The 25410-nt window shown below is 40.6% G+C and overlaps 2 protein-coding genes across 3 annotated transcripts in view; one reads left to right on the forward strand and one right to left on the reverse strand.

Moving 5' to 3' along the window:
- NEK9 (NIMA related kinase 9) overlaps window positions 1-25225 on the forward strand; it is a 36412-nt gene extending 11187 nt beyond the window's left edge. Inside the window, exons 8-22 of one of the 2 annotated variants that reach the window (XM_054567254.1) lie at window positions 325-389; window positions 2454-2504; window positions 3193-3385; window positions 5027-5171; window positions 5785-5985; window positions 6175-6221; window positions 7458-7613; window positions 8868-8976; window positions 9483-9644; window positions 12701-12871; window positions 13645-13704; window positions 16337-16548; window positions 17656-17817; window positions 19122-19334; window positions 20777-25225. In XM_054567254.1, the coding sequence (XP_054423229.1) occupies window positions 325-389; window positions 2454-2504; window positions 3193-3385; window positions 5027-5171; window positions 5785-5985; window positions 6175-6221; window positions 7458-7613; window positions 8868-8976; window positions 9483-9644; window positions 12701-12871; window positions 13645-13704; window positions 16337-16548; window positions 17656-17817; window positions 19122-19334; window positions 20777-20899 (2070 nt within the window). In that variant the 3' untranslated portion in view covers window positions 20900-25225. The remainder of the gene's footprint in view (window positions 1-324; window positions 390-2453; window positions 2505-3192; window positions 3386-5026; window positions 5172-5784; window positions 5986-6174; window positions 6222-7457; window positions 7614-8867; window positions 8977-9482; window positions 9645-12700; window positions 12872-13644; window positions 13705-16336; window positions 16549-17655; window positions 17818-19121; window positions 19335-20776) is intronic. The other variant, XM_054567253.1, reaches the window with a different exon arrangement.
- The window catches only part of ZC2HC1C (zinc finger C2HC-type containing 1C), a 38153-nt gene that overhangs the window by 6757 nt on the left and 5986 nt on the right, over window positions 1-25410 (reverse strand). The gene's annotated exons all lie outside the window — the stretch shown is intronic.

Consider the following 25410-nt stretch of genomic DNA (forward strand, 5'->3'; position numbering starts at 1 on the left):
TGTTCTAATATCTCACAGTTTGCTTTGCAGTGTAACTCTGGGTCATTATTATTCAAAATATGGTCCGTGAACCACAGGCATGGGGTGGTTTACAAGCAAAATATGAAGATTCCTGGGCCCCATCCCAGGCCAACGGGAGCAGAATCTCTGTGGATAAAGCTCAGAAATCTTTATTTGTAGCAGGCACTCCACAAGATTCTTATGTTCTATATATATTGGAATTTGAGAGCCACTGTGCAAGTGAAGAAGAAGTAAAAATGCCTCTTTAGATCCCATTTTGCCCATTCCCTTTCAAATAAAACTAGCCCCATTTGTACTTTTTAGGATCCTGAGCAGAGACCCACTGCAGATGAACTACTAGATCGCCCCCTTCTCAGGAAAGGCAGGAGGTAAAGTACAGAAAAGTCACTCTGTTGTTTCCGTAGGTGGTTGACTGATAGAGGTCTGAGCAGAGTACCACAAAGAGGGTGGTGTTTCCTGACTTGGCCGCTCTGGTTCTATTTTCAACCAACATCTCTGCTTTCATTGTTTGAGAGTAGCTCCTGACTTTTGCCTCCTTAGCCTGTGCTATTTTGTTCTAAATTTATATTGATATGACTAGAGTTGGGGCATTAGAGTTTAGTAATTAAGAGAGGCCATCTTTAGGTTTGAATCTGAGTTCTGTCATTGTGTTTGTCGAGTTATTTAATATCTCTGTTCCTTAGTTTTCTCCTCTGTAAAGTGAGAAAGGATGAACACTAAAGGAGGGCCTGGCACGAAGGAGCCCAGTCGTTGTTGGAGAGTCATGTGGATTTTCTTTTCTTTTTTTAAGTGCATTCCTTTAGTGTTCGGTGAGGGATAGAGAGGTCCTCTTTATGTACCATTTCCCAAAGTCAAGCTTAATTGATTCCTGACAGGTTGTTTCCTGAGATTTATTCTGTTAGGAGGCTCTAGAGGTAGGAAGGAGGTCCTTTATCCCTCACTTTCTACAGGAGGCTTCAATCCCTAACATAGAGGAAAAGGTGTTCTTTATCCTCTTAAATGTTCTAGTCTGTATTTCATCCTATTATACTATTTTTGTTTTACAACCCTCCTTCCTTCCATACCAATTCTTTGTTTCTGTATCTTCCTAATATTCAAACATTTGCTATGCTCTTTTTTAAGCCTTGCCCTTTAGATACATTAAATATACACCTAATTCCACAATCTTTTCTGTTTGGTCAGTAACTTTTATTCTGTTGTGTCATTTAATTAATCTTTTCCTGATTCTTTTCCAAAACAGTGTTTTAGTGCCTAGAATTAATTATGTATGATATCCCAGATACAGCAGTGTGACCCTACATTTATGTTCTATGTATGTTCAGGCAGTATCACCCTTTAGAGCTGCTTAAGTATATTTAAAATTTTTATCTGACTTTTAAGTATAATTACTATTGTAATCTCTTCTTTAAATATTTCCACTATTAACTTTTAATTGCAATTTTTATTGATATAATTGTAGATTTACATGCATAGAATTTCATACTTTGATGGAAAGATGTGACATGAAGAGCTTTGCAGACAAGGCACATACACAGGAAGTTGCGGGAAATGCTCAGGAAACACTAAGTCCTGTTTGGCTAGATTAGTGGTTCCAGTCACAGGGCTCTCAAGAACAGTGCTTCAGAAGCTTTCAAAAAGTAGTGATGCTTAAACTCCACCCCAGGAATTCAGCTATAAATGATTTAAGCAGAATGAGAACCCTGAGCTAAAACATGGGCAGTAAATAGAGGGAAGGAAGTCTGGAAAGACAGGTAGAGAATTTTGAGTGCCAAAGGAATTTGTGCTTTATTCAAGATATATAGTGCATGAGTATTGGATGTTGATGAGAGGCATACCTAAGAGTTATGTAGCAGTACTAACATTGGTGTTATATTGGTATAGGACTGGGTAAAGTGGATTGGAGCTATGGTGAGACCAATTAGGTGGGAAGCAAAGATGCCCAGCACTAAGTTGGTAAGACTGGAAAGGAGAGGTGACTATATAGGGCATTGTATAGGTAGAACCTGTAGAACTTGTTGACTGGGAGAATGGGGGCGGGGGGGAGGGGAGTGGCAGTTATAGAAATAGAATCAGAAAGAAACACTGTGTGGGAGAAAGATAATGAGCGCACATTTAGAGATGCTGAGTTTGGGGAGTCAGTGCGCAGACTAGATGGAGATGTTGGCAGGCACTTAAAAATCTGTGTCAGAGGTCTCAAGGCTCTCTGTTTCAGCCTGGAATATTCTCAGAAGTAGAAAACAAATGGTCCCAAACTGCTAGCTGCTTTATATTTAAAGAATTGCGTATAGGCAGGCCTATATGACTGTTTGGGTTTAATCAAGGTACTTTCCAAAAATTACTATAGAGGATTTGATCTGTAACATGTATTAAAGAGACACTGTGCAATATAGGGTCCAGTTTTTGCTCATCTATCTTTGCTTTTCTCTTGGTAGAGAGATGGAGGAAAAAGTCACACTGCTTAATGCACCTACAAAGAGACCAAGGTAAATGTTCAGGAGACTCTCGAAAAGTAATATATCTTAAATTACCACCAGGGGGGGTCTTTGGTGGGTCTGTGCATTGTTTCATCCTAGTAATTAGCGTTTGGCCTCCTTTCAGAAGCTAACATCTGCTTAAATGTCAGACAGTCATTTATGAAAAAAAAAGAATTCTCAGCCCTGGCTGGTGTGGCTCAGTGGATTTAGTGCCAGACTATGAACCAAAGAGTCACTGGTTCGATTCCCAGTCAGGGCACATACCTGGGTTGCAGGCCAGGTCCCCAGTTGGGGGCACATGAGAGGCAACCACACATTAATGTTTCTCTTCCTCTCTTTCTCTGTCCCTTCCCCTCTCTCTAAAAATAAATAAATAAAATCCTTAAAAAAAAAAAAAGAACGCTATAATTTCACCCTCTAGCTAAAGTGGACATCATTACCATGATGAATGTTGAAAAGTTGAAAAGTGTAGGTGTCACGGATCAGACTGAAATCTGAGCTGGCCGAGCTGCGGTGAAGCCCTGAGGCAGGAATTGTGAAGCCTGCAGCGGTAGAGGCTGACATAGGTTGTTGAGAAAGAACATACTTTCTCATACCATAATTGGCAGTTCTTTGCAGGGAACAGACTGGGAGCATTTTTCTGTGATACAGTTTTTATGTTAAATGTGCCTTTCTTTGTTTTGGGGGTTGTTGGCAGGTCAAGCACTGTGACTGAAGCACCCATTGCTGTGGTAACATCGCGAACCAGTGAAGTTTATGTTTGGGGTGGCGGAAAATCCACTCCCCAGAAACTGGATGTCATCAAGAGTGGCTGTAGTGCGCGGCAGGTGTGTGCAGGGAAGACCCACTTTGCAGTGGTCACAGTGGAGAAGGAACTGTACACCTGGGTGGTAAGTGAAAGCTAAGTGCTGTAGAACAGTGATGTAAGCATAATGGTTTACTGGACCCAGGAGGTCTAAGTATTTTTTAGCTGAACATGTGCTGCTGCAGTAGCAGCATGGGGTGATGGAATATAAGCTTGAGAGCAATGATTTTGTCTTTAGAATTCACTGACGTATGCCTAAAGCTTAGAATGTATTAGGTCTCTTGTAAATGTTATTTGAATGAATGAGTGAGAGATGAAAAGAATTAAAAGAGGCCTAGATTTGGACTTTGGAGACTGGACTCTCATTTATAGCTGGGTGATTTCAGAAAGTGCTTAATTACTCTGTTCTATTAGCATGAGGTTCAGAACAACTGGTATCTATGATGTAGCTTTGTAAACAGATGAAGCAGTGGACTATGTCAGGGAAATTCCAAAGCCTCCACCAGTAACTGAGGATAGCTAGGTGTAACTTGAGTAGGATTTTCCTTTGTTTCCCTCTAGATTCCACCCTGTCTCTCACTTTCATGAACAGGTCACCAGTATTGCTATTTCTTATATCTCCCACTCATTCCTCATTCACCTACAGTGCAACTTTCATCTTTGTCCTTTGATTGAAACAACTCTTGACAAAATGACGTATAAATTGTGAAAATAAAACCAGTACTTTTTACAAGCAGGTCCTTATTTTGCGTCATCTCCCAGCAGCATTGGACACAGTGACCACTCCCCTTCTTGAAGCTCTGCCTTCCTTTGGCTCCCAGGAGAGCGTGCTCCCTGGACTCTCCTCCTGTTTCTTCACTTGTGCCTTCTCTGGCTCGTTTTAGGCTGCTTTTCCTTCACCTGGTCTTATCTTAGGCCTATGGTTCTCACTCTTCCTTTTCTTCCTGAGGGAGCTCACTCTGCCAGTAATTTCCAATAACTTCTCCATGAGGACAGGCTTTATCCCCAGTGTGTGACAGACTCGAGAATCTCAACTATTGATTGATTGAAAGGATGAATGTATGATATGGCCTCTATTGTCGAGTATTAACTTGGTATTTCCTAAAACACTATCCCTTAAAGAACTAGCTCCTGGGTGTGCTGCCAGAAGTAGCATGGAATAGCACCTTAAAAAACATTTGTGTAAGGACTTAGAGTTGAATTAAGCAATGAAAACTATTATCTCTATAAAAATGTTGAAAAGTTGTTTAGGACTATTCTCAGTGCTATATAGCAGCCTTTTTGATGTAGCCAGATTCTTTATAACTGCTCTGTGTTTCAGGGAAACTGTTACCAAAATGTATAATACTTCTAGTAAGGATTTTCAAGAGGATGTACTCTTGTAGAAAATAAATTAGACTAGATGAAAGAGTTTTTTTCACCATCACCCTTAAATAAATACATAGTTTACCTTAGACTTGAAAGAAAAAGATAAAATTGGAACTGTGTCCCTTCAAAGCCTGATGGATATCAGTCTGGATACTTTTTAAATCCGTACCTGCTGGCAGGGATTTTTATACTAACTACTATTAAAAGGTTCAATTTCCTTACCTTTTTTCTTTTTTTTTTTCCATTTCTACATTTCCAGCTGATTTTTTTCCTACTGTTTTTCTTAATAAGAAGTTATATTGAAGATTAGCTTTTGGCATGAAAAATTAAAACTTCACAAGACCTCTTTATTTCACAGAACATGCAAGGGGGCACCAAACTCCATGGTCAGCTGGGCCATGGAGACAAAGCCTCTTACCGACAGCCAAAGCATGTGGAAAAGTTGCAGGGCAAAGCTATTCGTCAGGTGTCATGCGGTGATGATTTCACTGTCTGTGTGACAGGTAAGCCATCAGCAAAAAGCATCCAGGTATATTTAATGTGGAATATCATACTTAATACTGTGCAGTTTTAGTTGGGATTTTATAACAAAAGATAGTATTCAAAGAACAAAAGACAATGAGCAAATATACACATTAATGACGAGCCCAATTTGTTATACTATTATGGGGAGTGATGAGCAGGTAGAAGGCAAATGGATGACAGAGAAGAGGTGGGATGTGGTATGTCCCAGGTACGGCGAAAAATAACCTCACCACCTGGTCAGGTGAGGATAACACTAAATCATGAATCAAGAACTGAAATTTAGTTTTGGTCTTGCCAGTACTCATTTTATGATTCCTTAGTCCTTCCCTTTTTCTCTATAAAATAGAGATGGCCCCAGTAAAATTATAAGCCTTTTAACTTGATTATACTACCACCTTTTAAAACTGTTATTGTAACAGTACACGTAACCCCCTACATAAAAATAACTCTAGACTTACATAGTCTATTCTTTGGATTTCTCTGATATAATCATCTCATGTGAGATTGTTGGCTGGGGTAGTCCTCATTACAGCCCTGATTAAACAAAATAAATCATTCCTTTGCTGGGTTCTGCTTTCCTTCCTTTTGCAGATGAGGGTCAGCTCTATGCTTTTGGATCTGATTATTATGGCTGCATGGGGGTGGACAAGGCTGCTGGCCCCGAAGTGCTAGAACCCATGCAGCTGAGCTTCTTCATGAACAATCCAGTGGAGCAGGTCTCCTGTGGAGATAATCATGTGGTGGTTTTGACACGAAACAAAGAAGTCTATTCTTGGGGCTGTGGTGAATATGGTAGGTGTAGCCTTGTCTCTGTCCACTTATTCCCAGGCACACAACCTGCCTTCTGGCTTATGTGCATCTAAACACATGATGTAGCCTCTACCTGAGAAGTGTTAATTCAGTAAAGGGGAATCTTATGGAACATTTCCACTAGGAAGGAGGCCCTCATGTTAATGATTTTATTTCTTATGTGTGTCTCAGGACGACTGGGTTTGGATTCAGAAGAGGATTATTATACACCACAAAAGGTAAAATCAGAAACAGCTTCCTCCTAAAGCCTATCTAGGTCACACAGACTCCAGCAATATGTCCTCTTTCCCTGACTCCTCATATCAAGATGCTTATTTCTGAAATATTTCCTATCTGGAATACTGACAATCCAGGATTCCTGATTTAGCACTATGTGGTCTTGTCATCTGACTAAATTATAAAAAGTTAAGAAAGAGGATATAGCTGCTATGGACACTCTGCAGTGACATCTCACTCGGGAATGAGAGCTAAAATTAGCTTCTGCAGTGAAAAAGTCACATCGAGCTAAATGCACCCTGGAAAATTCCTTGGAAAGGTACTGGAAAACAACATACTGTCTCTTACTCCAACACAGCCATTTTTGCCTCCTGCTGCCACAGTTGAACACCAGGTGAAATCGTTTGTATTTAGGGTCATTTTGCGTGAAACAGTATCTGATTACTCTCATCACTGCAAGAGCACACACGCACAGGAGCTGAACTCGCTGAGGGGAGTACGGTCACATCTCTCACATCTGCCCCGGGGCATGGGCCCACCCACTCAGAGGTCGGCTTTAGTCAGCCATACCACTCGCTGTTAACAATGTTTATTACATTTTAAAAACTAACTTACATATTAGTGGGGCCATTCTCAGGATTGTCAGCTGTTCCTCTTCTGAAAAGGCTGTCATAGAAACTGAGGTTTGAGTTCGCAGGTTTCGCAGACACTCCCTATGTTCCCCCTCCGTTCTCCAGTCCTGTCTACCAATGGCTAGCCGCAGGGGGCTGTGAGCGTCCGCAAGTCCTGGCTGCTACCTCAGTCTCGTGTCTCCCCACTTATCATATGACCGGACTGGGACCCCCAGCGCTACTGAGTTTCTCTTATGACTGTTCTGGGGCTTTCCACCTCAGAAGATAGCCATCAACAGTAGAGTGAAGCTTCTCCTTTCACACGGTTCTGTGAGAAGTTTTCTGAAGTAGGACTTGTCGCTAAAACAAACCTTGAAAGGGGCTGTTTAGCTAACCTGGACTGCCTTCTTTTACTTCATTATAAAACTTGAGCTCCTTGTTGAAAACAGTCGTCTCTAAGGTGCTGTGCAAATCTGAAGAGCACAGAGCAATCTGTACTTCCCTGTAGTCATTCTCTTAAATGTAGGTGTACTTTTTTTTTTTTTTTTTTTTTTTAAGAATCTGAGGATTTTTTTCGTAATACAAGTTATGTTTGGAGGATTTTTTTCTTTTTTTTTTTTTAAACAGGTGGATGTTCCCAAGGCCTTGATTATTGTTGCAGTTCAATGTGGCTGTGATGGGACATTTCTGCTGACCCAGTCAGGCAAAGTACTGGCCTGTGGACTCAATGAGGCCAACAAACTGGGCCTCAATCAGTGTATGTCTGGTATCATCAACCATGAAGTAAGTACCTCCTTTGGTTTCCTAAGCACATGGTTAGAACCTCTTTGGGAATGCTATTATTGGTCAGTGACCGTGCAATTTGACTTAAGAATAAAGTGAAGATCTCACAGATGTGTTCAGCAAAAGAAGCCAGCCGCAAAAGAGTACATTCTATATCATTCCAATTATATGAAGTTTAAGAACAAGCAAAATTATGATGGTGGAAGTTAAAATAGTGGTTACTTTTGGAGGAGGGTGGTGGGTATTAACAGAAGAGGGTGGAAGAGGGAATTCTAGGGCAGTGGGAATGGTCTATAACTTTATTGATGTGGTGGTTTTATGTTTGTATGCATACAGAAAAATGTATCAAGCTGTATAATTTATAGTTTGTTATACTTCAATAAATAAATTGATTACAAAGAATCAAGTGATGGAATTCAGGTTCTACCTTATCATTGAAATAGGTGTAAGAAAATTATCAAAGAATCATATTTCTGTCTATTGCCTCTCTGGAGAGTTTTGTAGATTTATTGCTCCCAAATCACTGATACTATACAGGCTTATTAAATGTAATTACCATTCACCTCCTTCAAGGATGTCATGAAATTCACCACTGATACTAAGTTTTATTCTCCTCTTTGTGTTAGTATGATGAATTTTTATATCATTTTCTAAAGAATCAAGCCCTGGCTGGTGTGTCTCAGTGGACTGAGCACCAGCTACTGGTTCGATTCCCAGTCAGGGCACAGGCCTGGGTTGTGGGCCAGGTCCCCAGTTGGGGGCGTGTGAGAGGCAACTGATGAATGTTTCTCTCGCACATCGATGTTTTTCTTCCTCTCTCCCTCCCTTCCCCTCTCTCTAAAAATAAGATCTTAAAAAAAAAAATCAAAATAAGAGATTAAAGTTTCCTGACTCAATGGAAAACATAAGAATTAATTTTTAAAGCAGTCTCTGAAGTAGTGAACAGGGCAGGTCTGGGAGAGTGCATGGTTTGAAAAGGCATATTCAGAATTAGTTCCCCTTTATCTGAGGTTTCATTTTTCCAAGGTTTTGGTTAACCCACAGTCAGCCACAGTCCAAAAATATTAAATGAAAATATCCAGAAGTAAATCATTCATAAATTTCAAATTACACGCTCTTCTGAGTAGCATGATGAAATCACCTTTTCCCACAATTTGCTTGAAAGGCCTCTTGGTCATCATGACAACATTCTAAGCCTGTTACCCTGCCATTTTTTACCTCATGAGTCTCCACTTTTGTTTTACCTTTTTCCAGGCATACCATGAAGTTCCTTACACAACATCCTTTACATTGGCCAAACAGTTGTCCTTTTATAAGATCCGTACAATTGCCCCGGGCAAGACTCACACAGCTGCTATTGATGGTGAGTTGATATACGATTGTATACACAGGCCTTAGTAGCTCAGGCTGTTTTTCTATCAAGTATAAGCTTTTCCAAACAATATATACATTCTTCTGATTTCCCCCTAGCATCCGCTATTATTAACAAATTAAGCATTCAAGTAGATGTTTGTTGATAATCATTATAAAGGCATAATTAATACATTTCTTAATAAGAATGCCACACTTATAATTCCAGACAACTACTGTTTTTAATTAGTACCTTCTGTAAGTTTTCTAAGTTAGGTAGTACTGATTTTCTACATTTAAAATACAATATTAGAAAATACAATATTGAGTTACTTCCAGGCTCTGATTGGTCATGGTTCTGTATAGCCTAGCTGCCCCAGGTCCAGGATTGTGTGGTCAGCTTCATATTTATATACGCTAACAACCAGAAGCTAGTCCATGGAACTCTGCTTTGGCGGCTCTTTCTCTCTGTCCCATGACCCATTTTTGTCTAGTTACTTATTTTTGCTTCTCTCTCAGAGCGAGGCCGGCTGCTGACCTTTGGCTGCAACAAATGTGGACAGCTAGGTGTTGGGAATTATAAAAAGCGTCTAGGAATCAACCTGTTGGGAGGACCCCTAGGTGGGAAGCAAGTGATAAGGGTGTCCTGCGGTGATGAGTTTACCATTGCTGCCACTGATGGTGAGTCTGTACACATCCTTCCAAACTTTTTGGATGGATGGCTGTGTTTTAATTTTTGGTTGGGAAAGAGGACTGGTTATTTGTGTAGCTGGATCATATGTTTACCTTTTGTGTTAAATTGGTGGTCAGTTGCCTGTGTGTGGAGCTTCATTCATGTATTCAGCGTAATGATTGTTCTAAAAAGATCAGATTTCTTGATAATGGCAGGTTAATATTCTAAGTTTCTACTTTTTTTAACTTTTTTGGTAAAACGTCTTAAGAATTATTAAATACTAGCCCTGGCCAGGTAGCTCAGTTGGTTAGAGTGTTGTCCCCATACTCCAAGGTTGTGGGTTCAGTCCCCCATCAAGGCACATAAAAGCAGCAGCCAATGAATGCATAAATAAGTGGAACAACAAATCGATGTTTTTTCTCTCTCTTTCTCCCCCTTCCTTTCTCTTTCTAAAATGAATAAAAATTTTAAAAGAATTATTAATTAACAATATATACACATATACACTAATCCTTCCCCCCCACCCCCACCTTCAGCACTATATGGGTTTCAATAAATGTCAGCTAGGTGGCTGGAGGAGAGAACATAACTTAACCTTGCCCCTTGGTTAGAGTCAGCTGCACTATAGAGATGTCTTTAGGAATTGCTGAGGCTTGAAGGTCTGTATTCTGTGTCTCTCAGCTTTCTGGATTGCTCTGACTGAATTTTCTTCTCTTTCCTCTCATACTTATTTCTTCTCTGCAGCATCTTCTTGCTCCTGTTACCACTTTCCTTTTGTACTGTCACATCTGCTATTCTTCATTTCCTCCCCTCTTTCATCTGCTTTTTTTCTTTTTCTCGCCTCCTGAACATTTTTTTATTTGTATAGCTACTTCTTTCTTGTGGCTGGTGAACAACAAATCATATTGCATCTTCTCTTTTGACTCTTGTTTATGCTCTATCTTAAGTTTTCTTCTAGTCTACCTGTTGTATACACATGAAGGATCCAGGGATAGTATCAGATTAAGTTATCGGTTACTATATTTAAAACAGCTTTTAGTATAGTACATTAACCTTCCCTGCTTGTCCCAAAACCAAAGGTTTTAGAAAGCAAACTGTTTATGTTGAACTTGATAAATGGAAATGTTACCTAGAAAGACAGGATTAAATTTAGGTGTCACTAAGGATTAAATTTAGTAGCACTTTCTCACAGGACCTCAAAGAGGTAATTCTTTAATAGATCTGTGTATTTCATGAGTTAAGCTTCAGAATGAGGGGCTGGACATATTATTTCTTGATCAATGTTCCTATAGTCTTCTAAACTGTACTTGATCGCCTCATTCACACAGCAAACAAATTCAGTGCCTGCTATGCTCCAGGTTCCCTTTTAGGCTCTGGGAACATAGAGGTGAATCTCAGAAAGGCCCCCTCAAGGAACTTATAGTCTAGTAGTATAGGAGAGGTGTACATATAAACAGAGTAGACAAGCAGGTAGGTCAGGTGCTGATGGCAACACTGAACTCCTCTAAGCCCTGGAGTGCCCCAGGCTCAATCGTTCTCTCTCTTTACTGTCTCGCTTTACTCCCTAAGTGAGCTCGTTATCTTTTTTTTCTTTAAAATATTTTATTTATTTTTAGAGAGAGGGGAAGGGAGGGAGAAAGAGAGGAAGAGAAAGTATTAATGTGTTGATGCCTCTCCTGTGCCCGATGTTGCAGGGAACACAGTCTGCAACCCAGGCATGTGCCCTGACTGGGAATTGAACCAGTATCCCTTTAGTTCATAGGCTGGCACTCTATCTGCTGAGTCACACCAGCCAGGGCAAGCCCATTATCTTAAATCCTCCACATATGCTGATGGTTTATATACTGCCCCTGACCTACATACTCAACAGTCCCTCAACTTAGATATCTAAAGATAGGATGGCTCTATACTAGTCTAGTTTTCCTGAATCAGTCCTGATTCATGCCTATTGTCCTGGCTTAATCATTAATAGCACCCCCCTTTTCATTCAAAAATGTCCTTATTTGGATAAGAAGTTACAGGCATCTCAAACAAACTTCTGATTTTCTGCGCAGACCTGTTCTACCTGCAGCCTTCCCATCTCAGTAAATGGCAGCTCCATCATTTACCCCATATCTCATCTGTCAGTAAACCTATTGATTATCTTCAGAATGTATTCAACCACTTCTCAGCATCTACTACTACAGATGGTCTCTCTGCCTCCACCTTTAGTCCCCTGCAATCAATTCTCCTCATCGTATCCTGCTGGATTTTTTTTTTAAGTACCTACTGTTCAGAACCTCTAATAGTTTTCCATCTCAATCAGTAAAAATTAAAGTCATTACAATGGCATAGGCCCTGCATGACCAGGACACCAGCAACCTCTTGATCTCTTCTCTGACCACTGTTGCCTCTCTTACTTTGCTTCGGCTTCAGGGGCCTTCTTGTTCCCTGTTTGTGATACTCACTTTACCTACAGGACCTGTCACTTGCTCTTTCCTCTGCCTAGAAAGCTCTTCCCCTGGATGTGCACATGGCATGCGTGCTCTGTCTCTCTCTGTCTCTCTCACTTCATGTAAGTCTCTTCCAGGTGTCAACAAGTACTTCTCTGACTACCCTATCTAAAATGATAATACCCCACTATTTTTTATTTCCGCCACTTGACCATTTATCTTCCTTCATAACACTCACTACTTCTGAAGTATTAGATATTTATTTTTCATTTAGGAGTCTTCCCCCACTAGAATGTTGTTTTTACAGGGCAGAGACTTTTGTTCACTGCTCTGTCTACAGCATCTCAAGCAGTGCTTTTCATGACATAGATGCTCAATAAATAGTTGGTTGAATGAATGAATGAATGTAGGAAAAAAGGAAATAGGAAATGGCAGTACATAGGAACAGCCATTGTTTTTACCTGGGTAGTATCAGGAATTGTTTAGGCTTATATAGGGGAATAAACAGTGTTCCCTTGTTTCGTATATAATGGAAAATCTTTCTAGCTCTATGGCATAAGGATGGGGAACTCAGAGTCGGGATGCCAGTGTTCTGTTAAACGATCTGCTGTTTCATGTTTTTCCCCCCTTAGATAATCACATTTTTGCCTGGGGCAACGGTGGCAATGGCCGCCTGGCAATGACTCCCACCGAGAGAACTCATGGCTCCGATATCTGTACCTCATGGCCTCGGCCTATCTTTGGGTCTCTGCATCATGTCCCGGATCTGTCTTGCCGCGGCTGGCACACCATCCTCATTGTTGGTAAGGGTTTCATTTCTGTGTGAGGTGGCTTTGACAGAGGATAGACCTGTACCAAAGGTGCTGATGGCTACGTTCTTAGAAACAGAAGTGTCCTGAAGAAAAGAGGCTACTGCTGTTAGTCTTATAATGTCAGTGATGCCATGCCTGTGGTAGGAACAGAACATTGTCACGTCTGAGCTTCGTCATTGCCCACCTCTTGATTTTTTTTTAACATGACTTTGTTCTCTGCCCCTCTTGCCATTGAATTTTCCATTTTTAGTCCTCTACTAATTAATTTGTTGTCTGTGTTCGTGCTGTTGTGAGAACCATTTAGTACACCTTTAGAAAAAAACTAAATCATAACTGCTTTCTGCATACAGATTGCTTTGTTATAAACTAAATTATATAAATGCCTGCTGTGAGGATTTACAAGTTCATTCTCTTAGGTCAGTGGTTCACAACCTTGGCTGCACATCAGGTTTCTGGAGGAGCTTTTAGAAATCTCTGCCAATTTAAATCCAAATCTATGGTTTGGACCCAGGCATTGTTAGTTTCTAAAGCTTTCCAATGATTCCAAAGATGAGTTAAGGAGAATTACTGCTTTACATAGTGAATATAGTTAGAGTAGCTAGTGGTGCTTGGCTTATGATATTAATATCTAAAACTAATTAATTTTAATTTATCTGGAGTGAGGGATAGCAATTATCCCCTAGATTAACTCCCTGTCCTAGTCCTTCTCACTTTTCCTGCCTATAGCTGTATATAATACTTAACTACTGAATATTTTTCCTCAGAAAAAGTATTGAATTCTAAGACCATCCGTTCCAATAGCAGCGGCTTATCCATTGGAACTGGTAAGTAGCAACGTCTTAGGTACCAGTGGTTTTGTGAGGTGTGGGATTTGGGGTTGGATTCCATGCAGTCTCCCCCGAGAAAAAAGGAAATAGGAAATATCTTTGGGAAATGAGGAATACCGTGATCAAGAGGGAGGATCATATTTTGGTGGATTTCACAATAAGTTACAACTATTACATTTGGTCAGAGTGAGAGTACATCTTTGCCACCACGCATATGAAAGTAATTAAGTGGCTTGCCCACCATTGTAATATGACTTACGCATTGTTCCTTTCCTTACTATGCCTAGGGGCTATGGGTTCTGTTTACCCTATATTTCCATGGTATTCCTAGGGGTATTCTAGTATATAAAAATAGTTATTCAAAACAGGCTCTCAAAATTAAAAGTTGGCTAAACTTCCAAGTGGTTAGAAAATTAGCCCAAAGCTCCCCGGTAGTTTTCCTTTGACTTTTCTTCTTGCTGCTGTGTTATTTGGGACCATGCCAGGAAACCGGATCTGTGTTCCTTTTTGGTTTTCCGTTTACTAGAGTACCTGTAGTCTTTGATGTCTCAGAACCTGGATTCTGATATTTTGTGGAAACAAACCAATAAAAACTCAGAAAAAAGGCAGATTAATCCTCCAAAAAGAAATAGTTGAAAATCTGATGTAGAATTGTTGAACTTGAGTTTACACACATACACGCATATACATTATACTTATTAGTTCCCTTTATAATTCATTCCTCAGCATCTGTCTGCATATTAATACCTGTCATAAATGATAAACTATCTTTTCGCTAAAGCACAGCTGTTCTATTAGAGCTTTGTTTTGCTGGAACAATATTTAAAGGAAAAAACACAAGATTAAAAGCACATGTCCATTGACTAGAAAATGAAAACTCTGTAAGGGTAGGGATTTTTGTCTTTTTTATTCATTAATTTTATCCATATTGCCTAGAAGAATGCCTGGCAAATGGTAGATGCTCAGTCAGTATTTGTTAGTTGAATGTGTTATGACCATCCAGTGGAATGCTATACAAGAGTGAAAATCAACAACATCTACAAATATTTGCATAATATAAAATGTAAAAAGCAAGTTACAGCAGACTGCATACCTTTTATAAAGTTCAAAACCCAGCAAAATAAATAATATATTGCTTAAGGATACATAAATGTGTGATAAAGTTTGTTTTTTGTTTTGTTTTGTTTTTAAGGAAGCAATGATAAATACAAAATTAAATAGTGGTTACAGCTGGGTAGGAGGCCAAAGAAGGAAGGAATTTACAAAGCAGATCGAGCTATATAGGTAATGTTCTAGTCCAGCATGGTCCCTTTGCTTTTTCTGCAGCAGTGGAAATGTTCTGTATCTGTGCTGCCCAGTACAATAGCCACTAGCCACACATGTCTCGTGAGCACTTGAAAGATGGCTCAGTATCCATATATGGCTACCATATTGGAAAGTACCATTCTAGCTATTTTTTTAAGATTTTGTTTTTAGAGAGAAGGGAAGGGATGGAGGAAGAGAGGGAGAGAAACATCAATATGTGAGAGCAACATCGATCACTCGTCTTTTGTCTGCCCCTAGCCAGGGACCTGGCCCACCACCCAGGCATGTGCCCTGACTGGGAATCAAGCAGCGACCTTTCAGTTTGCAGGCTGATGCTCAATCCGCTGAGCCACACCAGCCAGCGCACCATCCTAGTTCTTCAGGTGGTGGATTAGTGTGTATTATATTGTTAGGTATCAAAATGTACACATACGTTAAAAATAGTCTTATGTGTATCTCAAATGTAACATAATTTTTAAAAGCCATTGACAACAAAAAGCAAGCTTCAGACTTATTTCAGCGCCTACAGTTCTGCTGCTTCAGCTGGATTGCACTCTGGCACCATCAGTCAGCCAGGATAGCTGGTGATCATAAACACCCTTTATATTTAACTTCAGAGTATACCATGCAATTATTTTCTTTTTAGCTTTGGCAAATTTACTTTTTAAATTATATTTTCCTTTGGCCCATAGTAAAATGCAGTTTCATTTCTTGACTATGCATCAGCTAGTCTTCATTAAGGTAACTTGAAATGTGTTCATGATATGAAAGAACCAGCCATTGTATTTTTAAATTCTTACAAATAGTTATCAAAGAATTTAAGGAATGTGATGGTTGACGACTTCATCATTCAGGATATTTCCCAAGAAAGGAAGTTGGTTTTAAGTTTATGTGGAACTTTAACTGGTTTTTGGCTGAAATGTGAAAGAGATTTGTATATAAGATGAACCTGTGGAGAATGCTGGGGTCTGGATGTATCTATTAAAGTGGGTGCTAGATTTGGTAAGCCACGGTGGGGTGATTGTTCTGCTGGGCTTTAGAACACTGATCATCTGTTATGAACATAGGGGTAAGCAAGTCTGGAAAGTAGAAATGAATTCTCATTATGAAGATACTGAACTTGTGTGTGAAAAATTTTTTTAAAAAAGAATTTTTTTAAAAAGTACTGAACTAAAAAATTGAGTCCCAAATATCTGACTTAGACTGTTGCTGTTCCACTTCATGCAACTCTGGTAACCTCCCTCAGGGTCAGTGGGGCTCTAAGATGGTAAGTCTTTCTTGCTGCATAGCAAAGTTGTATATTTCTGTGCTGTGTATCTGTCAGTGGTTCAGAGCTCTAGCCCGGGAGGAGGAGGCGGCGGCGGTGGTGGGGGAGAAGAGGAGGACAGTCAGCAGGAATCTGAAACTCCTGACCCAAGTGGAGGCTTCCGAGGAACAATGGAAGCAGACCGAGGAATGGAAGGTTTAGTCAGCCCCACGGAGGCCATGGGGATCAGTAGTGGGGCCAGCAGCTCCTGTCCTGGCTGGCTTCGGAAGGTAATTCCTTTGGTAGAGATACTGTAGATAAAATATCATGACCTTTGGAGGGACTAAAAAGGAGTTGTCAGAATCTTTCAGTCTCCTAGGTTCTATTCAAGTGTTTTGCATCAGGGACCTGGGTTCCTGATTGCTACCTGGCACAAAATCACCACATCTCAAATCCTTTTTTCTTTCTGATAAGAAGAGATACAAAATGTTTTCATATTTATATTATTTAAATGAATGCAGATTAATGCAGCCTTCCTTCAAGGCAGTTTTTGTAATGCATGTGTGCAAAGATTAAGCTTAAATGATTTTGTACTGTGGATTGTAGAAGTGGAATATTGGGGCAATTGGAATACCTTACAATAGAGAAATGGATTATGAGAGGTGAAGTACAGACAGTAAAAATGTCGGAGTATATTTATTGTATGGAAAGTTGATTACAACATCAGGCTGTGCATAAAAGGATGGAATAATACCTGTGCAGTATGATCTCATTCTTTTAGTAAATATGTAATGCATAGAAGAATATCTACTAGGAAGACTATATATTATTTTAACAGTGGTTATCCATGAGTAATGGAATTGCTGGTGATTTTTATAATCCCCCTTTGCCCATCTGTATCTTCTCATTTCTACAGCGAACACTTACAGTCTGTGAAATTTAAAACTTTTTTACCAGAAAAAGAGAATCTGTGTAATTTACAGCTCCCTATATAATAATTTGATAACCAAACTTGATAGCGGTGTAGGAGTGTGACTACAGGAACCAGCACGCCGTACCACGTAAAGCTTCGGCCTCAGCCTTTAGAAGCCTGGCAGTCAGCCTGACTAACATCACCCTAAACCTTCCCAACACACTGAGTAGCCTACATAGAATAAGTGTGTTGGAGAGACATGCCAGTCACTCCAAACTGTTCTTGAATTTGAATTCTTACCACTGTAACTCTGAGGAAAGGCTGGCAGACTGCGGACAGGTAGGATGAGCTGTGTTGAACCATAACTGTCCGGCGCCACTAGAGGGTGCTGATGTCACAACAGTGAAAGCTATACAGCAAGAAGGAAATTGGGGAGAAAGTAAAAGACTCAAACAGAGCTGATGAGATTCTTTGTTATACGCAGGAGCTGGAAAATGCAGAATTCATTCCCATGCCTGACAGCCCATCTCCCCTAAGTGCAGTTTTTTCAGAATCTGAGAAAGATACCCTGCCCTATGAAGAGCTTCAAGGACTCAAAGTGGCCTCAGAAGCGCCTTCAGAACACAAGCCCCCAGAAGGAGCCTGGGTAACTGAGCTTTTTGCCTTTGAATCTCAACTACGTAAACAGTGGCTGCGAGCTCTGCCCATTTCTCTTGGCCTCACTTCTTTTCTAGCTTCAGCGGTCTCCTAGCTGCCCTGTCTCAACTTATTATTGTATTTGGTAGTGCTTAAAGTCTCTCCTGAAGGATAAATTGATTGTCTTGGAAGAGTATTCACCCTTTCACATTGCTGACAGGCTAACACTTTCTATAGCAGAGAACTGTCTGTTCTCTCTGTTTCAGAAGTACCAAAATGGAAATTCCAAAATTCAAGTCCAGTTTTTCATGACATTGTTGGGGTGGGTTGAAGACTTTAAATTCAGGGTAGGGCAAAAGTAGGTTTACACTTGTGAGTATGTGAAACAGAGTTTATTCTTGCATTATTATTTTAGTAATTACTGTATTATTTTTCATACAAATATAAACCTACTTTTGCTTAACCCTGTATAAGAAATAATGCTTGTAGTCCAGTGAAGGAGCAATACATGTATACCTAGCCTTGACAGAAATCAGGGTTCATCAAACTTTTGGAGCCACATAGTAATTATTTTAGGCTTTGTGGACCATACATTCTCTTCAGCCACTATACCACTCTTACAACGTAGCACAAAAGCAGCCATAGATGATATATGAATGAACATGCTTGTGTTCCACCAAAACTTTATTTACAAAAATAGGCAATAGTCCTGATTTGGCCTATCAGTCTTATGCTAATTCTTGTTATAAACAGTTTACTATAGAAGGAGAAAAGTTCAGACTAGGAAAATTGAAAAGCTTCTCAGAAGAGGTAATAGAACCTTTAAACTTCAAGGTGAACTTTTTAATTCCTCTGTCAATTAGCCTTCTTGAATTGCTTTGGCAGTCCCGTTTACTGAACATCTCTCAGATCTCTTCTAAAGCCTGATCCACTACATTTCACGAACATTGACCCATTGGACCACAGTTCTCACTGTAATCAGAAAGACTTGTTCCAGACTAACTTATACTTTCCCCACTTCAGCACTTTAAATGGGAAGATATCGGTACACTTTAAACTTTTTCACAAAATAGATTGTTCTTTTACCTTAGCATAATGGAGACTGAGGCAGAGTCCTCTTGCCTTACTATGTTAGAGCTAGGTGCTCTTGTAATCCTGGCTGTTTTCTGTTCCTCTTGCATTTACTTCATATGTATGTATGTTTTATCTCATTATTTTAAAAGTAAAATCTGATAGCACCTGGAGGAAATTTGGATTGGGGAACTGTGGCATCCAGGCAGAACCTCTCATGGCCTCTTTCTCTTCGGTCTGTAGCCACCTCGGCTGACTCCTAAAGGAGCATGTGCTGGGAAGGGAACGCCATTGATCCCTCCTAGCTGTGCGTGCAGCACTCTGCAGGTGGAGGTTGAAAGATTGCAGGGTCTGGTGTTAAAGTGTCTGGCTGAACAACAGAAGCTACAGCAAGAAAACTTCCAGATTTTTACCCAACTACAGAAGCTGAACAAGAAATTAGAAGGAGGGCAGCAGGTGAGAGCATTAAAAGAATAATTCAATTTCAAAATCTGTTGTGACAAATCACAGAAACAAAACACCAATACTCCTTAGCAAGTATATACCTTCTAATGATGTAACTTTTTGAATTAATCCCATAAGCTCTGGGCCTTGTTCAGGCACCTGGATTGAATTATTTTTATCATTTAATTTCCAATGCTTTTTGTTATTCCTTTTTTTTTTCTTTTTCTTCTTATTATGAAAAACTTTAAACGTTACAGTTCAATGAACATCCATATTTCCACTATCGAGATTCAACAGTTAACATGTTGCCATATTTGTTTCATGCATGTGTGTGTGTGTGTGTGTTTAGATTTATTTGTGTATATGTGTGTATTTAAAATGTGTGTATTTTATTTTGCTAAACCATTTTCAAGTAAATTATAAGTCATGACATAGCCTAAATATTTTATTACACATATCCAAAAATAAAGACATTCATTCTCCTGAATAACCAAAATACTATCACACTTAACAAAATTAACACTAATAATATCAATTCTTATCCAGTATCCAGTTGATACTTTAATTTTTCCAGTTTTCCCACAAAAAAAGGTCCTTAACTATTATCAGACCAGAATCCAGTCAAGAACCCTTCTTTACATTGTTATGTCTCTTGTTTCTCTTAATCCAGAACAATTCCCTCTACCACAATCACTTTTTTTTCTTTTTCTTTTTTAATTTTCATGGCATTGACCTGAAGAAACAGGGTCAGTTGTTTAACAGAATGTCTGCATTTCTGGATTTGTCTTGTTTCCTTGGGACATTGCTTAACTTGTTCCTTTGTTACCCTGTCATTTCTGTAAACTGTTAAGTTAGACATATAGCTCAATTAGATTTAAGTTGAACATTTTTCATAAAAATACTTCACAGGTGATGCTGCTTGCATTGTTTTTAAAGAGCCATATCTGATAGAGTGAACTAGGATAGGAAAATATGCTTCAACCCTTGGCTTTGCCACTTATCAGCTTCCTATGTTTGGACAAATTACTTTTTTTCAGTGAGCCCCGGCTTCTCACCTAAAAAAAGAAAATAATACCACCTACTTTGTATGGTTGTTTTGAGGATTAAATGAAATAATGTCTATGAACATACTTTGAGAAGTATGTACATACTTGAGGTAAGTGTGGAAGGATTGGCAGCTGCAGCCGGCAGGAGGATTGTTTTGCCTAGAGCTGTCTCAATTTTAAAAGTGAGAGTTCTAAATCCCAGAAAATCTGCAGGCCTAGACAGACCTGGACAGTTGGTCATCCTACCTACAGCAAATGTAAAGGTGCAGACTTTCCCTGAGGTAGTATTATGAACTTCTCACAGAACTGTGGCCACAAAGCCTTAGAGTTTGACACTGAAAATCTCATCCTGAACTGCTGTGATAGGCAGCAGGAGTGTTAATGTGGAACTGTGTTTTATCCGGACAGATGGGGATGCATTCCAAAGGAACTCAGACGGCAAAGGAGGAGACGGAAATGGATCCAAAGCCTGACATAGATTCAGATTCCTGGTGCCTCCTGGGAACAGATTCCTGTCGACCCAGCCTCTAGTCTCCTGAGCCTCTATGGCCTCCAGGAAACTGGGATCCAAAGAACTTCACAGCACACTTACTGAATGCAGAGAGCGCTTTCCTGGCTTTGTTCACTTGCAGACAAGGAGCGCAAGGCGGAGGCTCTGAAGCACTTTCCACATACACTTGGAGAGTGGCACTGCCTATTAGATAGGATCTAGGAGTGGTTTTGTTCTGGAGAATGGAAGGGCCCAATGGCCCTGGCTTTGTCCTCAGTGACTGCCATAACAACAGCAGCTCTGTACCTCATCTGGTGATCCCACCTTTGAAGAGGAGACACAATGCTCACCTTAATTTTGCTGGTAGCAGCTTATATCCCATTTATCATTTTCACCAATAATTGGAAGCTGCCTTGGGAATTCAGCACCAGGCATTGCACCTCTGGGTGGAGGAGGGAAGTGTCAAGCTGGAGTGGGCTGGAACCAGGCATGGCCCGTCCAGGGTCATCTGGAGAATGGTCAAGTGCTCTGAGCTCTCTTGGGAGCCCTGAGTCCAGGAAATTATGTCTGGTGGAGTCAGTCTCTTGGGCTTGTTTTCAGAAAGTTCAGTTACATTGTGCAGCTCAGTGCTTTAGGAGGAAAAGTGGGCTTAGATTGCTTTTCCTCTGAGATTGATTGAAATTTCTTCAGTGAGGAGTAGAGAAAGAAGGGCAGGTCCCTCCTCATCACACAGCTGGAGTGGAGTGTCAGGCTGTGGCCGATGCAGGGTGGGCTTTCCTAGCTTTGGCAGATACCTCTCAGAGATGAGGTGTCTTGTACAGAACTGAGTCAGTGGGGCAGTAGGAATGGCCGTAAGAGAAAACTGTGAGGGAGAGGAAGTCCCCCTTTAGCTGCCTCTCTTGGCATCCTTGAGAGGGCCTAGAGTGATTCCGAGTCTTCTACCCATGAGGAAGCTTCCTATGCCTCTTCTTTCATGGCTCTTCGGGCTCTGATCTTGATGGCATCAGCCCCAGCCACTCCCTTTCTGTATGTCTAGTCAGTATTTTTTCCCCTTCGGTGTTTTATGAAGCCATATCAGTGAATCTGTATCATCTTTCCTTCTTGAGTGGCCCAAAGCCAGCCCTAAAACCTGGTAGTCCCTGAAGCCTAACTGAACAAGTAGAACCTGCCAAGAGAAAGGAATGGACTGCGAGCTCTCTTCTAACCCTGTAGTCACGTTCTAGACAGGAGCAAGCTAGCTTTCCCGAAGAAGGTGTCCTAGAAGCGTTTGATGATTTTACTTTAGGATGTGAGCTTTGTGTTACTCCCTAGGCTTGTGAAAGGTTCCTGTGGTATTTTGGGTCCCAGGAGCTGCCTTTATGAGTTTCCACATCCTACCTTCCTAGAAACAGCTACATTATTTTTGTTTCATTTTCCCTAAACCAAAAAATGAATGCTTGATGTCTGTTTGATATTTTGGAAGGATCTGTGCAATGGAAATTTTGTCATTTCCCTAAAACTGGTGATGCAAAAGCTGGTGCTCCAGGAAAACCCCATGGCTGGGGATGGGCAACTCTGTTCAATGGGACCTTCTTTGGTTTGATGTTCCCATTGTTTTCTCAATTCTGGGAAGCCTAGTACAATAGTACTAATGTAATCACTGAAGCCTTTTCTTAAAATAAGGGAAGGGGCCAAACCTGGATTTAGCTACAAATTCTGGTGACTTGGGGGTTTGCAATAAGCCCTAACAGTGGGTTTTTGGTTCATCATGTAAATGCAACTTTGGTGTTTTAAAGGACTGACTGGCCTTTCACCTTCATGTATTCCTCATGCTTACCCTGTCAGCAGGCCTGAGAGGCAGGTCATTTTGGGTGTTAATCGTGAGTGTTACTTCCGCTGTGGGTCTGAGGAACATGGGACGTTGCTGAGACTGCGGGACGGAAGTTAGCATTAAAGGGAGGGCGAGAGCCCCGCCCTTGTTCCAGAGCGGAGTTACGCTCCAGCAGTGGAATGCTGTGGTCATTTTCTCAACATGTTCCCTTGGGAAACCTAGGTTTGCTATGAATCTGGCTGAGAATCTGGGTTCTGTGCCTTAGAAACAATTTGCACTTTCCCAAATTGTGCCTGGGACAGCCATATGATTTTTCCCACCAAACAGCTATGCAAACAGAAGCCAGTTCAAAGGTGGCAGCCATGCATTAGGTAAAAAGTGAAAGGTGAGACAGTAGAAATGCCTTTGAATGGTTTTCTGTAGCTAATTCTCTACTTTTCTTCTCTATGCAATGCAAGGTGTTTTAAGTTTTCCAGTAGTAGTACTTTTGAGTTATAATATAGTCTGAGTCACTCCTCTGCTCTGACGTTGTTGCTGAAGAACTAGCTTTTGTTAGCCAGATGTTTGAAAGGTTGAGGGTGGAGTGGTTTGGCATTTCTGTTTTAAATAAACATTTAAACTTTCAATCAGTGCTATGCCTCAGTAAGTCTGTGCATGGACCCTAGTCACTGGGGATAAAACACTCAGATTCTAGGCCTTCATGAATCTTTTGAGTCAAACAAGACTTTGCATTCTGTAACAGAAACAATGCAAAGGACATTTGCACAGAAATAATCTTTGCCTCTTTCCAATTTATTTTTCTTGCTATCAGAATCATTTCCGCTGCTACAACACCCCCCCCCCCCCCCCGCAACTTCTGAAATACCATGCTTAAAATGCAGAAGGAGGCGGGGGGGAAAGAGCCATTAAAAGAGGAAGGATCCTCGTAGCTGGTGTGGCTCAGTGGATTGAGTGCCACTGGCCTACTAACCAAAAGGTTGCCTGTTTGATTCCCAATCGGGGCACATGCCTGAGTTGGGAGTCAGGTCCCCAGTTGGGGGCGTGCGAGAGGCCACAGATCCACGTATCTTGCACATTGATGTTTCTCTCCCACTTCTTTCTCCTTCACTTGCCCTCTCTCTAAAAGTAAATAAATATCTTTCCCAAAAAAATAAATAAAAAAGGAAGGATCACTTCTGATACTTGTCTCCCCAGTTACAGTGGGCTTTTTCAAATGGAAGTGCCTGTTTATGTTTATAAAACTGTTTTCCCTCAAAGAAGTTGAACTGTATTTTGGTCTCCCTGGCATAGCACAGCCAAGTTACAACCTCTCTTGGCTGAGCACTTCACTGGAGTTTAAAGCAAAAGCAGCCTTGTACTCACATTTGATTTGATTTGCCATATATTTACAATCATTCATAACAGAACAACTGGAGCAAAGATGTATTGTAAATAATTCAAATAAGTAACCCTGGACCTAAAAAGAAGTATTGTTCATGACAGTGTTAGGGCAGAGTAAGCTGTGGTCAGGGCTACAAAACATGTTCCTTCCTACTACAAAGCCAAAAATCATTTATTGCTTCAATAATTGACTATGGACATATACTGATCACTAAGCCTCACAGAATCGTAATAATAGGGAGTAAAACACTGTATCACATCTCTGCCGCCTTCTATGATAAATTGATGAACAAAAAAATGTTGGCCAAAAGGTCCTGTGCCACCTTAAATACGCTTCTGTTAAGAAGCACTATCTTAGCGTGCCTGTACACACTTTTAGATGAAGTGAGTCACCATATTTTCCCCACTGCCTAACCTTTTGAACTTTAAAATTTATAACATTTACATTCACTGAAGTTCTTGGATAATGTAGTATAACACATGGACTAACAAACATTTATTTCTCCACAATTGTCCTGTGCTATCCAGGAAGAGACTTAGAAAAATGTTTCTAACCCTGTCCCAAAGATCACATCAAGCTAAATTTAAAAGACTAATAGACATTGCTAATAAAATGAAGGCCTCAGCATGTTGAGATTGAAGGGAACACTAAGACATTGTTTTATTTCTCTAGCAACATTAAGAATGAATCCTTCCTGTGTCTGTGGAAAGCATTCCTCCCACACACTTTTGCTCTCCCTGGAGGGCCCTGATCTGTGGCCTTAATATCATACAGGGATCCCAGACCCAGTGCCCGTGGGGCTAGGCAGGTAAGACAAATCGGTGAAGCAGGCCGGCGGAGCTCTGGTGATCTGAACGCTCTCCCTGCTCAAGGAGTGACTGATTCTGAACCTCCCTCAGTTAGTGCTGTGCTCCGTTGCCAACCTGGTGTTTCCAGAACTTCCAGTTGTTTAAGAGATGCTCCACATCCCAATTTTTTAAAGCTAGATTATAGTTTTAGTTCGGTGCCAGCCAAATAAAACATATTCGTGGGGCAAAGCAGTCCACAGGCTACGACGTAGTAACGCTGACCACAGCTCATTCTTGCCATCTATTGTTTTTACTATCAAGTGTGAAAGTGTGTACCTTATTAAACCTGCCTGGAGAATGAATATGTTAGATTAAAATATCCAGGATGGCCCTGGCTTGAGCACCAACCTGCGAACCAAAGGGTCGCCCGTTCAATTCCCGGTCAGGCCACATGTCTAGGTTGCAGGCTAAGAGGCAACCCGTCGATGTGCCTCTCACACACTGATGTTTCTCTACCTCTCCCTCCTTTCCACTCTCTCTAAAATTATATAAATAAAATCTTAAAAAATAAAT

This window comes from Pteronotus mesoamericanus, unplaced genomic scaffold (assembly GCF_021234165.1).
Source record: "Pteronotus mesoamericanus isolate MK-2021 breed Mesoamerican mustached bat unplaced genomic scaffold, CSHL_Meso_final contig_182, whole genome shotgun sequence".
NCBI classification, from domain to species: Eukaryota; Metazoa; Chordata; class Mammalia; order Chiroptera; family Mormoopidae; genus Pteronotus; species Pteronotus mesoamericanus.